Source organism: Corythoichthys intestinalis, chromosome 2 (genome assembly GCF_030265065.1).
Source record: "Corythoichthys intestinalis isolate RoL2023-P3 chromosome 2, ASM3026506v1, whole genome shotgun sequence".
Lineage (NCBI taxonomy): Eukaryota > Metazoa > Chordata > Actinopteri > Syngnathiformes > Syngnathidae > Corythoichthys > Corythoichthys intestinalis.
The window spans coordinates 61,972,163-61,989,705 of NC_080396.1; the positions used below are offsets into that span (position 1 = coordinate 61,972,163).

Genomic DNA, 17,543 nt, shown 5'->3' on the forward strand with positions numbered 1-17,543 from the left:
TTGGTCAAACAAACCCAAACGCTACTCTCTCGTCGATAAAAAACAATGGCACCTTGGTCCGCCTCGACTTTCATTTACTTGTCGTGACGTCCCCGCCCCATTCAGCTGTTTCCGGAACACTTTCGGAAATGTTCATCATTTTCGATCTATTTTCGATAATTCCTCATTAATGTGATTGATTTTTTTGTTAACTTTATCAATATTTGTTATCTTGGCACATAACGGTTCTATTGATGTCTAACACCCCCTTTGCCGCTACATACCCTTTAATATATATTTAGAGGGTTTTGGGCTGACAACCACAATTAAGATCATTGCTAGGCTAATCGCCGACAACATACACTCAGACGTTGTGAATGAACTACCTGAAAATATATAATTATAAGGGGATAATAAGACAGTTGTCATACAATTAATTTACAATTTCACTATTGAGGTCAAAAGCCAAAAAATAAATTCAACTAGGGACAATCTGGAGTAGTGCTATCGCACTTCATATTTATTACATATTATATATGTATGTAGTGAGAGTGCTATCGCTAAACCATATAAACATTAAAAGCCCTAGCTCCATTGACAAATGACATCAAATACATTAGACTTGACAGTGGATGTTAGCAAGAACAAAAGATTTTGAATTGAAAATTTCGTAACTCACCTTCCCGAGCACAAGATAGATTCCTGCCGAATTTTCATGGACGAGGACCAGTTTCACCCAACCAGCAACGACGTATTTATAAGCCTCCAAGCTCTTAAAGTTTTTCAAACTTTCGCGACAATAGGCTGATTTTGTGTGGACAAGATAGTTGTAAATATCAGGGTAGCAGATGTCAGGCAGAGACGGCGAAGACAGCGGGTCGAAAAACATCGATTTAGGCACCAAATATGGATCTGGCGAATGGATAAACTGAAGCTTTTCCACATAACGCCTTTTATGCAACGCATGCAATGAGTTTACAGCGTCATATAACACCGGGGCTTCCATGAATTGCTCTATAAATTGCACGACTAATTGAAACCATTGAGAATAGGGCTAAAAAATGACGGACAATATGGTGGCCGGATACAGCGACACGTCATTTTGTGATGTAGGTGAGTAGGGTCTATTGCGCAATTTTCCTAACTCTAACGGGACGAAATTGATTTGTTTCATTTCTTTTTTTAGTTTGACTCTTCAAATGACGGCTAAATAAGGTCAGCATTTTATACCAACGTCTACTGCATCGTCATTTGGGAGTTAGCTCGCTGTATAGCCAGGACTGAGCCTTAGCGTCTCGGTGAGGACGGTACAGTCGTATTCCCTCCCGACACAGTTATATCCACCACACAATGACTGCAAGTCGCTTTGTTGTAATTTTTCCTCGTGAAGTGAAGACACACTTTCGAGCTTTTGAACTTACGTGCTGTCGTTGTTATGTTTACGGCTGCAATGCTCGTGCTAAACCATCGTAACCTTTCATTTTCACCCTCTTTCCTGGTGAACTGAAGCCAAACTTTGGAGCGAGTGGTTCTTGGCGCCATGCCAGTTTGATGCGTCTGGACAACAAGACACGTCACGTGATGACACAGTACGCGTCTTTAGGAATCGTAAAAGGGATTGTTAAGGCTTTTTCATTGTGATGTCGAGGCCTCAAAACAGTAGGAAACGGTTTGGAATTGGAATCGGATTTCGATTCCCATCCCTAGTTATGATTTTGCCTGGGTGTTTCTTGTCCATGTGATTACCCATTGATTTCACCTTTTGTGGCCTGCTCCTTGTGTCTTGACCAATCTGCTGCCTCTTGTATCAACCACCTGTGTCTCATTGTTTCATTACCCCATGTCTGTATTTTAGTTCCCCATTGCTGTCTGTTCTTGTTCGGTCATCGTCTTTCCAAATGTCTCTCCAAGCGTCTCTCCAAGCGTCTGTTCTTCATTCACGTCTGTGTCCCACAGTAAGCTTCATACCCAGTCTTTTGTTTAAATTTGGTTGGTACTTTCCTTTTTGGGCTTTTGGTTGTAGTTTATTTTTTTCTCCTAAATTAAAACATTTTTGAGTTGATCTCCACCTTGCCTCGCCTCCCTGATTCCCTGCATTTGGGTCCTTCATGCCCATGCCGCCTCCACGTGACTGAGCCTAGTGCTCTTACACATTTAGAGGAGCCAAATGAAGTGGCATCTGCATCTGATTAGAATGCTCTTTGGACACCTTGCCGGTGAGGCACAACCCACTGGGAGGCCTCGGGGTCAACCCAGGACATGTCTTACGACTGGCCTGAGAACACCTCGCGAACCCCCTGAAGGAAATGGATGAAGTTCCTGGGGAGAGGGAAGTGGGCTTCCCTACTGAAGCTGCTGCCCTCAAGACCTGATCTCGTACAAAGCGTTACAAGATAACATGGCATGGTAAATCAGTATTTCCCGTTTAAAAACAAGGCTGAAGTGTCTTACCTGAGATGGGTCTAACTCGGACCTTGTAGCCCTGAATGGGGCTATCGCTTTCTTTCCATTTAATCTGCAGTCTGTCTTCAGAAAGTACCGCCAGTTTAAGACGACCTAATCCAAGATATGAGGAACATGACACACATGATATTAGTAGAGCAAACAAAAGTAAACTGGAAGAACTTTTGCCATGTCTCCTGTTGTTCCTATGTCACTTCCTTCTCTCCAAAATGAACTTTTGTTTCTTCATTTGCATTATTTCCAGCAGGGAGTTTCCCGACAAGCAGAATCTTTCATGTTTTCGCCTTCCTACCCTCCATCTAACCCCCAACTGCAGCTGCCCTATCATCCATCAAAGCACGTTCTGTCCTCGCATCCCCTGAAGAAACAGGAAGAGGATGCTAAGGCGGGCCATGAGTGTCAAAGGTCATGTCAGGGGACCATCACAGAGTTACAGTGTGTCAGTGTTTTGTATGTAACGGCGATGAGCACAAGGGCAAAGGGCGCTGGAGACAGAAGACCGAGAATAATAAACACAAGCAAAAAGATTTTCTTGGTGCTTCTATGGCTACCATACATCCCCAAAACTCTGTGGTGTGAATGATAGTATGTCCGACTGCATGTGTGGCACAGGTCATGGACCTGTGATAGGTTCAGATCGGGTCTTATGAGGAGTTAGTCGCCTTTCAAAAGAGGCAAGCCAGTGGTATATGCTTTTGAACAATAACTGTGTTTTGTTATTAACTTTGATGGTATACTGTAGTTAAAGGTTGTCAAATGTAGTATTTGAAATCGCAACACGTAATGACAGGCAGTCTACCTTGGCCGTGAACTTCTGATGACAGCAACAGTATGAGAAACAGGAAATGCAACATAATCCAGTGAAATGGCGATGAGGATGTTGAGGAGGAGACCACTTGGTGACTGTACATGAGACCTGAAAACACACAAAGAAACAGTAATGTTTGCTCATATATGGTAAAAATGTACTATTACACTTACTTGAACGGATTTGAGTTGCTCCTCGGATGACAAGTAGGATTGCCACAAATGATTACTTTAATTGTGGACTTATATCGATTTATTTTCAAAATTACTTTAATATATTACTGTAGGTTTAATATTTGAACTGGAAATATGGATTGGTATCAAATTACCGTAATTTCCCGAATGTAACGCGCACTTTTTCCCCCAAAAATCAACTTGTAAAATCATGGTGCGCATTATAAACGGGTACATGGATGTGTGTGTGTGTGTGTGTGTGTGTGTATATATATATATATATATTATAGGCTGTATTGGCACCATGGAAAAAGTGCTTAGAAAATGGATTTCGTTCCACTGAAATGGATCTACATGACCGCTGCTTTATAATGTACATACTTTGCTAATTAGTACCAAAAAAAAAAAAGTTCTACTCACGGCTTCCAGTCATTTTTTAGTAATTAGCGTTTTTGTGTCGGGTTTTTTTTTTCCCCGTGGCGCAGTGATATTGATACAGCGGAGTCGTTTCGTCAGTGTGTGAAGCCATTTTAGGTCACGTGCACCAATAGAAGACGAGGATTGTTGCTATGGGTTTCGAAAACAAACAACATGGCGGCAACCGTGTCAAGCTACGACACGAGCGAAAATGAACAAAAGATAAGAAAACTGCATTCGAAATTTAGTCAAAAGGCATCGAAACGATGCTACATGCATTTCTCATCTGTCCAAGGGCGAAAAAGGGCAGGAATTTGGCCGAAACGGCGGGCAACTTGCTAAGCCTTCGTGGCTACGTCAGACAATGGCTTTCTCTCCAGGCTCCGTCGAAGGATCTTGCTGAAAATGCGTCGACTGGGATTTTTAACGACATTGACTACATGTAAGCCACACACACGCCTTTTGTTGTGAATAACTATGGGAGTTGGGGGGCTTCTGGTCAGATCACATATGAAGTTAAGACTTGCAACGTGAGTTCTGGGCTGTAGCGGTCATTATTATGATGTTAGATTGTTAACTTTGAACAAAAAGTTTAGATTGACAAATAACATAGGATTTAGTTTGTTTAACTGTAGTTCCAAAAACCTATTTGATAATTTTATTCAGGAAAAAATGGCAAAATAGACAAGCCTAGATCATTTGGATTGGAAGATTATGTAAATATGATATGGATGAAACAGTTAACACATGGTTTATGTGTGTATTTCAGAATTGAAACACCCTTCACTGACAGCTACAACTTCTTCTGTAAGACCGTCGTCCATTAAAAGATTAGAGTTGACCAGGAAGTGCTGCGAATGGACAAGCTTGTGGAAATATGGCTTTATTGGGGCCATGGAAAAAGTGATTAGAAAATGGATTTCATGTATCAATGTGAATACACAAAAATACAGATCTAGTGTTGCTGTTTTTGCTTGGTTTAAGTGTTATATTAATTCTGGCAACACAAAATCTTTATCAAATGTCATAAACACATCTACCAAACATTTGAAACAAGTATTGGTGCCTTAGTATACACATAGGTGAATTCAGAATGAGAAATGTAGCTAATGTCTTGAAGGAAACACTTTAACATTAATGATTTGCACCCAGCACAATTAAATATATATTGAATTAAGCTAAAGGCTTATGTGTCATATATTAAAATATCACAACCTACTATGCAATGAAATATATAAAATAAAAAATGCACACCATGATCATAAATGGCTGAAAATCAACCCAATTGCTACCACACCCTCCTAAATGTGAATCATGGCAAAAATGGAATAAGACAAAAAAATACAGGGTGATCAAAAAATAACGTGCCAAAATCATAAGGTGATACTTAAAAAATGAAAGACATCACAAAAGAAGTGATGGACACGTGTTGAAGATAACTTCCAAGTTTTATTTTATATTTCAAAATCAATGCCACGATGAAAATTCCTCTCAAACGTGCGCATGTCGCAGTTATTGTTTTGATTGCAACTGTTGTTCGATATTTCACATCATCAGTACTTGCTGGACGTGTTGGTATGTTAAAGACAAAGTTCATTATCCATCTTTATGGCACATAACGTATGTTATACACGAAGTGTATGTTCCACCACTTCCAGCAAATATTGATGACATGAAAGATCGAATAACAGACGCAATCAACGTGCGAGGGAGGAATTCTCATGTCAACTTGATGTTGTCCATGCTGCTGGTGATGGCCATATTTGAATACTATGAAAACATGAAATTGAACTTAGTTACTTCCTACATCTGTCCAAGGTAGAGTTTTTAAAAAAAATGTTTTTCGTTTTTGACATGGCATTATGATTTTGGCACAGCCTTTTTTAATCACACTGTATATACACAAAAGGTTGGAATCATTCAAGTATGGTACTGTTGGTACACAACATTTATTTAAACATGGAAGTGTCTCATACTATAAAAAATACACATTATTACACATACAAATATTGAAAAACGAATTTAAAAAATATATATATAGAAATAAAAAAATAGTAAAACTGTACATGACAACATTACTCCTCAAAATCGCTTTCATCAAAGTCATCATCCCATCCAAGTGTCTTCTGTTTCTTTGGAAACATTCTCGCATGCTTGGCACCGGTATAAATCAGTACAAGAAAGTTTTGCAGACATACAGGAACATCCTCCCGTGTCACAATTGGTTGCCTTTCAACTACAGTTGACTACTTGCAAAATAGTATCAGGGGTACGATTTTTAGTCATCCACGTCACTGCCAACTGCCCATCCTCAATGTCCCACCCATTCCCAATGGGTGAAGGGGCACACATTTCACCTGTCAGACAACGTTTCATAATTGCTGCTTGATAGTTTGCTGTCCTGCAATGTTGGTACAGAGCATCAGTTTTTGGGGGAATAGAATGTTCTGGCAAGACTGACAAGGCCATACAGAAAGATCTGCTTTGGCATCATTTTTGGCATGACTGGCCAAACAGGTGGCACACGTATTTACACAACGTGTTAAATGTTTGTAGGTCAAGTTTAAAACTGCTGCCCAGCTTTGCAAACCCAGTCAGGTATTCTTTCTTATGACGTGCAAAAGAAAATGTTTTTTTTGCCTTCGCCATGAAAGGCACAAGCAGAGTCACAACCTGTGAATGTATGGATGCCAATGAGTGCTGAACACACACTAGTGCCAGGAGCTGGAGAGACCTTAGAGACGTCAGTCCTCGTTCTGTTGCCCCCTCCTGTGAAAAAATGCAATTTACACTGTAAATCTGTCTGCAGACTTACAGCAATCACTGCCACGTCAGTATCAGGGCTTTTATTGACTACAGCTTGATGTTCTTGAGCCAAAAGGTTTATTTAACCATTGTCACCCATAACAGGTATGCAATAAAAAGTTCTACTGGATTCACTTTCTATACACTGTATATACATTTTATAACAAAGTGGTATTGATATCTGGGCTAAAAAATGGTATCGTTAAAACACTAGTTTAAATAAGAATTTTGTGAGCATAAGTTAATAACGATTAACCTTGTAGTAAAGGCGTGCGTGTGGCTTACCTGTAGTGAATGTCGTTAAAAATACCAGTCGACGCATTTTTAGCAAGATCCTTCGACGGAGCCTGGGGAGAAAGCCATTGTCTGACGCAACCATGCGGGCTCTGCACGTTTTTTCCAAATTCCTGCCCTTTTTCGCCCTTGGACAGTTGAGAGATGCATATAGAATTGTTTCGATGCCTTTTGACTAAATTTCGAATGCGGTTTTCTTATCTTTTGTTCATCTTCGCTCGTGTCGTAGCATGATACGGTCGCCGCCATGTTGTTTGTTTTCGAAACCCATAGCAACAGTCCTCGTCACCTATTGGTGCACGTGACCTAAAATGGCTTCACACACTGACGATACGACTCCGCCGTATCAATATCACTGCGCCACGGGAAAAAAAAAGACCGACACGAAAACGTTAATTACTAAAAAATGACTGGAAACCGTGAGTAGAACTTTTTTTTGGTACTAATTAGCAACGTATGTAAATTACAATGCAGAGGTCATGTAGATCCACTTTAGTGGAACGAACCAACACAATTTTCGCTCAGCCAATACAGCCTATTAGGGGTGTCAAACGATTAAAATGTTTAATCGAGTTAATTACAGCTTAAAAATTAATTAATCGTAATTAATCGCAATTAATCGCAATTCAAACCATCTATAAAATATGCCATATTTTTCTGTAAATTATTGTTGGAATGGAAAGATAAGACACAAGGCGGATATATACATACAACATACTGTACGTAAGTACTAGTGATGCATTTTTCAACCGATACCGATAACCGATAATTTCCTCCTCATTCCAACCGATAACCGATAATGTCAAGCCGATAATTCTATTAAACGATTTATGTAAAATTTTAAAGTATACACAAAAGAAAATATTACTGTGCAAAAATATAATTTATTGCTCTTTTTTCAACATAAAATATGAACAAGTCGTCAATTCAAACATCTAAATAATGACAGATTGTCTGACATTGTGTAATGGTAAACCTTTGGCAACAATTACTTACAGAGTAAATACCTAAGTTGCACAAAAATGCCTTTAAAAGTAAGCCATTCCTAACATATATATAACATTAATACATTGCAAAACACACCTCCTTAAAACTAGTCAGTTGTAAGTGTAAATCTATTGGCAATTTGGAAATTATCTGCCATCGCTTCAAGTGTATTTCTCTCTGATTTCTTGGAAGAAAAATAGCTAGCTGAAAATAATCTTAACAGCCTTGTTTTAAGCAATACATTATTGTACTTAATCCTAAAAAAGAAAAAAAAAAACTTGGAAGAAGGAAAGATTTTGAATAATATTCGTGGCTACAGAATATTGATTTAAGAATTTGATTATCTACTGTGACTGTAACTGAGCAGAGAAATAAGTTAAATAATTTGAAAAGTGATTGCTAATGTTATATGCTTTGTTGCACAGTGTGAAAATGATTAACTCAAAAGAGCGAGATGTCATGTACCCATTCTGCAGCGCTTTGTTTACATTTGTGGCTTTCACGACATTTGCTTTACAGCAGCTAAACTGCTACACGCCAGTACTATTTGGACGGAGTTGAGCTCGCGTCCGCGTTTTGTGCCTGAGTTTTGTTAAGCCGAAAATAAAGGCAGCGTTACAAAGTCATCTGACCGCTCGTCATTTTACATACTGAATGCATTATTGACTGGCTGACTTCGTTTTCTCCATGTTTAAATTATCATCTAACCACTGTGCAGTCATGGGCTATTTTTTTATCCAGGGCTTTGGTTCTCGGGTCATTTAGGTAAAAAAAACAAACATGTTTTGTCTTGCCGGCGGCGGCAGCTACGTTCGTACCGGATAATCCGCCCACCCCGGCTGGTTCGCCGCGGCGTATTCGGGTCCTGGCTCTGCTCGCACGCCGTGGGGGAACGCTCAAAAAACCGGGGTGTTCGCCGGAGGTCCCGAGGCCGGGGAACCGGGCTCGACCCGCCCCGCCTATGGCGAGGCGGCGGCGGCCTGCCGGACCGGCCAGAGCGGCGGGCTCCGTCGGAAGACGGCTACTTGCCGACTATCGGTCTCCAGTCGTACCGGTGTTTAGCCTTAGATGCGAATTTACCACCTGCCTTGGGCTGCATTCCCAAACAGCCCGACTCTATCGTCACAAGCCCTGTAGTTTAACTTAGTTAGTGTTTACAATTGCTTTAGCATTCCCGCTAGCAGCAGGCTTGTATTCGTTCCAAAAATCTTTGTGATGCAGTTTTAAATGGCTGCTGGGTTAGTGGTTTTGAATGAGGACGCTTTCTTTCTGCCTCGTGGAACTTCTACGGTACATGTTTCGCAGATGGCGAGAGCGTCGTTTTTTTAGTAACAGCCGCCATAATATTCAACTACTTCTTGTCGTGTAACTCCGCCTCCTCAACCCCTCCTCCCTCAGGGGCTTCAGAAAGGGGAGGGGTTGAGGAGGCCGCGTGCTGAATTCTTCGGTTGCGCACATTTGGAGGCTAAATCAAGTATATAATTATCGGATTGCATTATCGGTTGAATTTTTTTTAAATTATCTGGATTATCTGTGTGACGTCATAATTGCAATTATCGGCCGATAATTATCGGTGACCGATATTATCGTGTATCTTTAATAAGTACTGTACTTGTTTATTGTAACAATAAATCCACAAATGGCATTATTAACATTCTTTCTGTTAAAGTGATCCACGGATAGAAAGACGTAGTTTTTAAAAGACAAATGTTATAGTTACAAGTTATAGTAATTTTATATTAAAACCCCTCTTCATGTTTTCTTTAATAAAATTTGTAAAATTTTCAATCAAAAGTAGAGTTAATATAATAGTAATAAGAATAAAAATAACAATAAGAAGAAAAGAGTGACCAAAGTCTGAGTAAGTTTTACGTGTATTTTGCATAGCTAATTTGAAATGGAATGCCAGTTCATTTTGCATTGTTGTTTAACTGTGAGAATAGGGCCTCATTACTATAGACTGAAGTGCTTTTCTTTTTGTGAACATTATTTTTTTGAGAGAGACAGGAATATTATTTTTGTTGTGCTTTCACTAAACGATACTGATGTTTGTTTTGAAGGAGAAGCTTATGCCAATAAACGGCGCGGTCCAAAGAACGCCTGTGTCCACTCGCCTTTATAAAATATATATCTCTGTCCATATCTTACCCAAAATACAACAAGAGACACATAATTGCCACTAAAAGAAAGAAAACTTACCGAAATATGTGTGGAGCACAAATAGCAATTTGCATTGCATTGTGCATACAGCATAAACATCTCACAACTACTAATTCTCCCACGTTTAGAAGAAATAACATTAGTATGGAACGGCACTGCCCCGAAGCGGCCGGTGGCATTCTCTTCACTCTTAATGTCCATAAACGGCCTCATTGTAATCTGTTTAAGGCAATGTGCGAGCTGGTCATTCAGTGCATGCGTTATTTGTGTCAAATATTTTAACGTGATTAATTAAAAAAATTAATTAACGCCCGCTAACGCGATAATTTTGACAGCCCTAATATATATATACAGTATACATATATATATATATATATATATATATATATATATATATATATACTGTATATATATTACATATATATAAACCGATTTTTTAAAATTGACACGGCCACGTTGTGTTGAAGAAACTTACGGTACTTGACGTCACCATTTTGTTTCGGTAATAGTTCACTCTAATCGGCCGAATGATTTCGTCTGTGGTAAATTCTGCTTTTTTCACTCTTCATAAAGTACAGAATTTAGTTTCTTGAACTCATTTGAGTCAACGTTTATTGCAGCTGTGCAACTCGGACCATAACAAACGTAAATAAGTATAACACCACCACCACCATAAGTAACAACACACTTCCTGTGTGTGCCCGTCAACTATATCTGTCTGTCGGGAAACTCAAACCCAAATAACAGTAGTTCCTATTGTTAGTGTCGTGTTGACAGCAATGAGCTCTCACGGATTTCCGACTTAAACGTTCTCACTTTCATTTTAGCGTATCAATCCATGGAAGAAACATTTATTCATCATGATGAAACGAAACGAGCAAGTTATAAAGCAGCCTTTAAAAGAAAAGTCACATCTGTTTCTCCTAGATTCTGGTAAATTGGAGAAGTTGTCAAATCATATTATTACCGTAAATATTGTCAGTTTATGGTAATGTTTTGAACTACCAATGTGCTATGCTTGTGCTGTGTTTCACCAGTCAGTGAAATGACATTTCTGTATCTGTACACGAGCTCTGTTTTCTTGTATTCTTCTATTTATAGGTGCTAAAATTAGGGTGCGCGTTATAAACGGGTACAATAATTTTCCCTAGATTTTACAAGTAAATTTGGGGTGCGCATTATACACGGGTGCACCTTATATTCGGTAAATTACGGTATTATTATTATTATATTATGTAACTATGTATCTGTATCATTATTTTCCAAAGCAAAAGCAGATTTTTGCAAATATCTCATTTTCATTATGTGATAAAAAAAGATAATCATCTACTTTTATTGAGGACTACAAGAAACACATTTTTACAGTTTTTTTGGCCTTTTTGTTTTGTTTCATGCCCAATGTTAGCTGGGATAGGCTCCAGCACCTTCGTGAACCTTGTGAGAATAAGCGGTTGAGATGAATTAATGAGTTAATGGATATTTGTTTTATCAATTACAAACAAATAATTGAAAATACAAAAATTACAAAACATGAAAAAAAAATAAAGAATATTGTTGACCTTTATTCCTACTTTGTTTTTTATCCTTGCAAAGATAAGCGGTACAAATGAATAAATGTTAAAAATGTAAACAAATATATAATAATTAAAATAAAACAAATAACAGAATATTTACTATTAAGAGGCTCAAAGTAGAGGATTCGGACATTTTTTGAGAAAATATCTCCAATAGATTGACTATCAAAAAATGTTGTCAATTAATTTGATTAATTGTGGTAGCCTGAATGACAAGTGAGCAGACTTAAAACTTTTATGAGGTATGACCCCTCATCTGGTCAACTTCTTGGACTTTTGTGGAGACCAAAAATTTAAGTTAGGAGCACTAAATAGTGGCAGCAAAATGAAAAGAAGAAAATGATATTGTTATACCACATAACTTAATGAGGTCTTATAGTTTAATGCAAACTTTCATGTAAAACGTGATCACATAAGAATACAATATAAAAGAATAGAATAGAATAGCATACAATATAAAGCCTTTATTGTCATTGTACAGAGTACAACGACATTTAAAACTTCGCCATACCATGCACCATCTAAATCAAAGTACAATAAGGCTAATATAAAATTTAAAAAAAGAGATTACAGAGTTCACAGACTGGGAAAACATGAATAAGTCATTAGCAGCAAGTGGTGATGTAGTAGTAATATAACAGTGCATATATGACAATTTACAGTACTAAGACTGGGAGACAAATGGCTGACTTGATATGATAGTGCAAATAAGAGTTTGTGCATAGACATTGACGTATCAGTGCAGAAATGCTATAATGTAACTGTGCAAATATTGCATGCGCAGTTTCCAGACTGAGACAGATGTTTCAGAACATATTACTTGAGATGCACGATGAGATGCAAGGGACAATGTTGTGACATTAGCAGTGCAATGACAGTAAGTCAAGGCTCCACTGTTTCCATTTTATTTACAATGAAAAAAATAAATTATGTATAACAAAAAAAAAAAAAAAAATCACAAAATAAATTATATTCAAACTCAGAAATTGAACATGTGTTCTGTAGGAATGTGGTCATTTATAGCCATAAGAGACAGTCTGCTCATGCTTTCTTCCCGTGGGAAATGGTTTATGTGCGAGTGTGGCAGCAGGCACTTAAGTGCTGGTCCACCATTACAGAGCCTGGGACTTCACAAAGGTAATGACATACACAGGTCTGTAATATTAAGACTCAAACAATTTCTAAAGAGCTCATAAAACTAACAAGCGTTTGAGAGTGCCGGTGCCTATTTTAAAGTCTATGCATTACATATCTTATTCCCATAATCCGCATAATCCCTTTAAAGGAAGATGTTAGAATTGGACAACTTGGATAAATAAATGCCCCCCCCCCCCAAATAAAAATAAAAAATGTATACATGCTTTCTTTAGAAATTGGTTTTCTATAAATTGGAGCCTACTAATTCAAATCAGTAATTTAAAAAAACAATGATAAACCATAAATAGAGATTATCTATTAAAAATGAATAAACAACTGCTTCTGTATATTTCTGTTATTTTTCTTTGTTTTGGATAACACTTACTTTTCTGTTGTTTGGTGAAAATTATAATGTTGTACATAAAATATTTTTCAAAATTTATAAATAATTTAAGCACTGTATAGTTCTGAGGTGCGAGTTTTCCACCCCAGCTTTAACCCCTAATAATGATGCACCTTGTTAAAAAAGGTTTTGGGGAATTTGATTTATTTTCTATGCTTGGCAGTTTTTCTTTTTCCCACCATTCTGCGATCCCAAAATGTGTGGTAGAGGTATTTACAGTGCCTTGCAAAAGTATTCGGCCCCTTTGAACCTTGCAACCTTTCGCCACATTTCAGGCTTCAAACATAAAGATATAAAATTTTAATTTTTTGTCAAGAATCAACAACAAGTGGGACACAATCGTGAAGTGGAACAAAATTTATTGGATAATTTAAACTTTTTTAACAAATAAAAAACTGAAAAGTGGGGCGTGCAATATTATTCGGCCCCCTTGCGTTAATACTTTGTAGCGCCACCTTTTGCTCCAATTACAGCTGCAAGTCGCTTGGGGTATGTTTCTATCAGTTTTGCACATCGAGAGACTGACATTCTTGCCCATTCTTCCTTGCAAAACAGCTCGAGCTCAGTGAGGTTGGATGGAGAGTGTTTGTGAACAGCAGTCTTCAGCTCTTTCCACAGATTCTCGATTGGATTCAGGTCTGGACTTTGACTTGGCCATTCTAACACCTGGATACGTTTATTTTTTAACCATTGCATTGTAGATTTGGCTTTATGTTTTGGATCATTGTCCTGTTGGAAGATAAATCTCCGTCCCAGTCTCAGGATTTTGTGCAGATACCAACAGGTTTTCTTCCAGAATGTTCCTGTATTTGGCTGCATCCATCTTCCCGTCAATTTTAACCATCTTCCCTGTCCCTGCTGAAGAAAAGCAGGCCCAAACATTGATGCTTCCACCACCATGTTTGACAGTGGGGATGGTGTGTTCAGGGTGATGAGCTGTGTTGCTTTTACGCCAAACATATCGTTTTGCATTGTGGCCAAAAAGTTCAATTTTTGTTTCATCTGACCAGAGCACCTTCTTCCACATGTTTGGTGTGTCTCCCAGGTGGCTTGTGGCAAACTTTAAACGAGACTTTTTATGGATATCTTTGAGAAATGGCTTTCTTCTTGCCACTCTTCCATAAAGGCCAGATTTGTGCAGTGTACGACTGATTGTTGTCCTATGGACAGACTCTCCCACCTCAGCTGTAGATCTCTGCAGTTCATCCAGAGTGATCATGGGCCTCTTGGCTGCATCTCTGATCAGTTTTCTCCTTGTTTGAGAAGAAAGTTTGGAAGGACGGCCGGGCCTTGGTAGATTTGCAGTGGTCTGATGCTCCTTCCATTTCAATATGATGGCTTGCACAGTGCTCCTTGAGATGTTTAAAGCTTGGGAAATCTTTTTGTATCCAAATCCGGCTTTAAACTTCTCCACAACAGTATCTCGGACCTGCCTGGTGTGTTCCTTGGTTTTCATAATGCTCTCTGCACTTTAAACAGAACCCTGAGACTATCACAGAGCAGGTGCATTTATACGGAGACTTGATTACACACAGGTGGATTCTATTTATCATCATCGGTCATTTAGGACAACATTGGATCATTCAGAGATCCTCACTGAACTTCTGGAGTGAGTTTGCTGCACTGAAAGTAAAGGGGCCGAATAATATTGCACGCCCCACTTTTCAGTTTTTTATTTGTTAAAAAAGTTTAAATTATCCAATAAATGTAGTTCCACTTCACGATTGTGTCCCACTTGTTGTTGATTCTTGACAAAAAAATTAAATTTCATATCTTTATGTTTGAAGCCTGAAATGTGGCGAAAGGTTGCAAGATTCAAGGGGGCCGAATACTTTTGCAAGGCACTGTAGTTCTGGCAGACAGTTAACATGTTCATTCAAAGTACCCTGAAGGCCTTGTTATTAGCATAACATGAATCTTCTCAGTTGGCGCTAACACACAATAGGAATTGCCATTGCCTAACGCAAATGATCATGATTGCTGCCATATTAAACCACACACCACCATTTACAACCATTTATTCAACCTATAAAATTCCCAACTGATATTGTCCAACCTACATATAAAACTGTTAACTCATTGGCTGCTATTGAAGACGTTAAAGGTCCAAACCAAACCAAACCATTTGAAGGGTTCCAGCATGCCATCACGCTGTCTGATGCGTTTTGTTTTCTCATGCCTCACATATGTCTGTGCTTGCCTGACTGTAACCATGAACTACACTTTCTGTCTGACTTTCTGCCAGCCAGTCAGACATATATATATATAGAAAATATCACTGTTATGTAATGCCAGTGACTTTATTTTGACCAATGATTTTTTTTTTTTTTTTTAAACGTGAAACAGTAGCATTAGCAGAAAAATTATTACATTACTTATCCTATGGCATAACTTTGCATAATGCAATACATATTTTATCATCTGGTAATACAATATACTAGACTATTACTATATAAGGCTGCAACAACTAATCGAATAAATGGATGAAAATTGATTAATAAATTAGTTGCCAATGAATTTGATAAGCGACTTTTGCCAACAGCTATGTGCAGTCCCGTTTGGGTCCTTGTTTGTGAGTAATGCGAAGCTGCGCGCGCCAGTGATTAGAGCAAGAGAGTTCACTGCTATAGTTAGGTTGGGTTGCTGAATCAATAAGATTACAATGTGTCAAGAGTTAGATATTGTTTGTGTTGTTAGATCCAGTGTGCCTCCTTCAGAGGTGAGTAAATATAGCCAAATATATTGTATCTTGATGAGACGTTACTACTTAGCACAGCGCGCAAAGCCAGTTAGCGATTATGCTAATCAGTGTCTTAAATGACCGTTTATATTGTGCTTTGGAGAAGCATATTGGCACTTGACTTATTGTTAAATACTAAAGTTGTCTCATTCCTCTTTATAAAAAAAAAAAAAAAAAAAAAAAACACACACACACACACACACACACATAAACCCATTCATATAACAGCTAAGAGTCTCCTTTCAACACAACTCCCATTCAAACTGTAAAATGTCATACAAGAGAGTGTGCTTTAAAATTGGATTTAGATTGCATTTATGAACAACTATTAAAAAAAAAAAAAAAAAAGAAAGAAAGAAAGAAAACTAATTCATTACGGTCTGCCTCCTCCTCCTATGATTTTGTTGTTTACTTTGTTAAAAGAAAATAAATGAGTCATTAACATATTTTATTTCAGCGCTTTGCCCACAATAACATAAAATGTAAATCAGCAACTTTTTTTTTTTTCATTTGAATGAGCAGGACTTTTATCCGATTTGTGTACTAAGAAATTTGTTTTATACTGTACTCAGAATCTTTATTAAAAACTTTAACAAATTTGATGTACTTAAAACAGTACAGTTGGGTTAACTGTAATAAAATATTATTCTTGAAGGAAATAGCCATCCATTTTGTCTTCATTGTTACTTAAAACATGCCTAAAATAACTTCAGGTTGAATTGTGAAGGTAATTGAAAAAAGTGACATTTATCAGGTTAATCAGTTGTTTAATTAATCATCCAATTAATCGATTACAAGAAGAATCTTTAGTTGGAGCCCTAATAAGATACTATTACTACTATTACCATAATACGTACTTTTATAATACATCATGGATATACTAAGTAGAAAGTAAAAATTTTATCATAAGAAACAATCAAGAAACTAAAACAATTTTGTAATAAGAAACAGTCATTATGTGAGTGCGACTTTCACAGCAAATTATTTTATTCTGCGCCTTTCATAACCTCGAAATGTAATAGGGCCTTCTCTTTATTACATTTATTTATTTTTGATACAAGCTACTGCGTATTTCAAACAATATTTAGCTACCAGTACTTCATTAAATAGCTTGTCGCCGATACCGGTTGTGAGGTAGTGTAATAACCATACACATATCATATTTTTTAAAATAATTCATTGTATCCTGTACTAAATTTAAAGTAAAAGGTGAAGGGGCCCATTTGTCGATAAATTCAGTAACGTGAATAGTTTGACAATTAAAAAAAAACCGCTGTTGTACAATCATTCTCCTAAAATGTTTTTTTTTTATTTTTTTATTTTTTTTTTATAAATACTACTAGTAATACTACTACTACTACTAATAATAATAATAATAAAAACACATTTCAACGATGTTACTAATGAATGTTTTGGGTTATCCACTATTTACTAGAAGAAGACAACATGAATGTGAGTTCATTTTAGGCTTAGCTAAGGTCACCTACACCGCAATGATGAAAAATTAAAAAAGATAAACGCCAATAACATTGACAAGATCAATTAAAAAAAGAAAAAGAAGCCAAGAAAGAAAAAAACTATGAAAGCATTTCACCACTACATT

General features: G+C 37.5%; 1 protein-coding gene across 5 annotated transcripts in view; it reads right to left on the reverse strand.

Annotated features, from left to right (window-relative positions):
• Positions 1-17,543, reverse strand: part of LOC130908562 (collagen alpha-1(XX) chain) — a 93,518-nt gene that overhangs the window by 75,737 nt on the left and 238 nt on the right. For all 5 annotated transcript variants that reach the window (XM_057824153.1, XM_057824143.1, XM_057824134.1 and 2 more), the window contains exons 2-3: positions 3,242-3,358; positions 2,431-2,535 (exon numbers count right to left, since the gene is read on the reverse strand). In XM_057824153.1, coding sequence (XP_057680136.1) covers positions 2,431-2,535; positions 3,242-3,358 — 222 coding nt within the window. The remainder of the gene's footprint in view (positions 1-2,430; positions 2,536-3,241; positions 3,359-17,543) is intronic.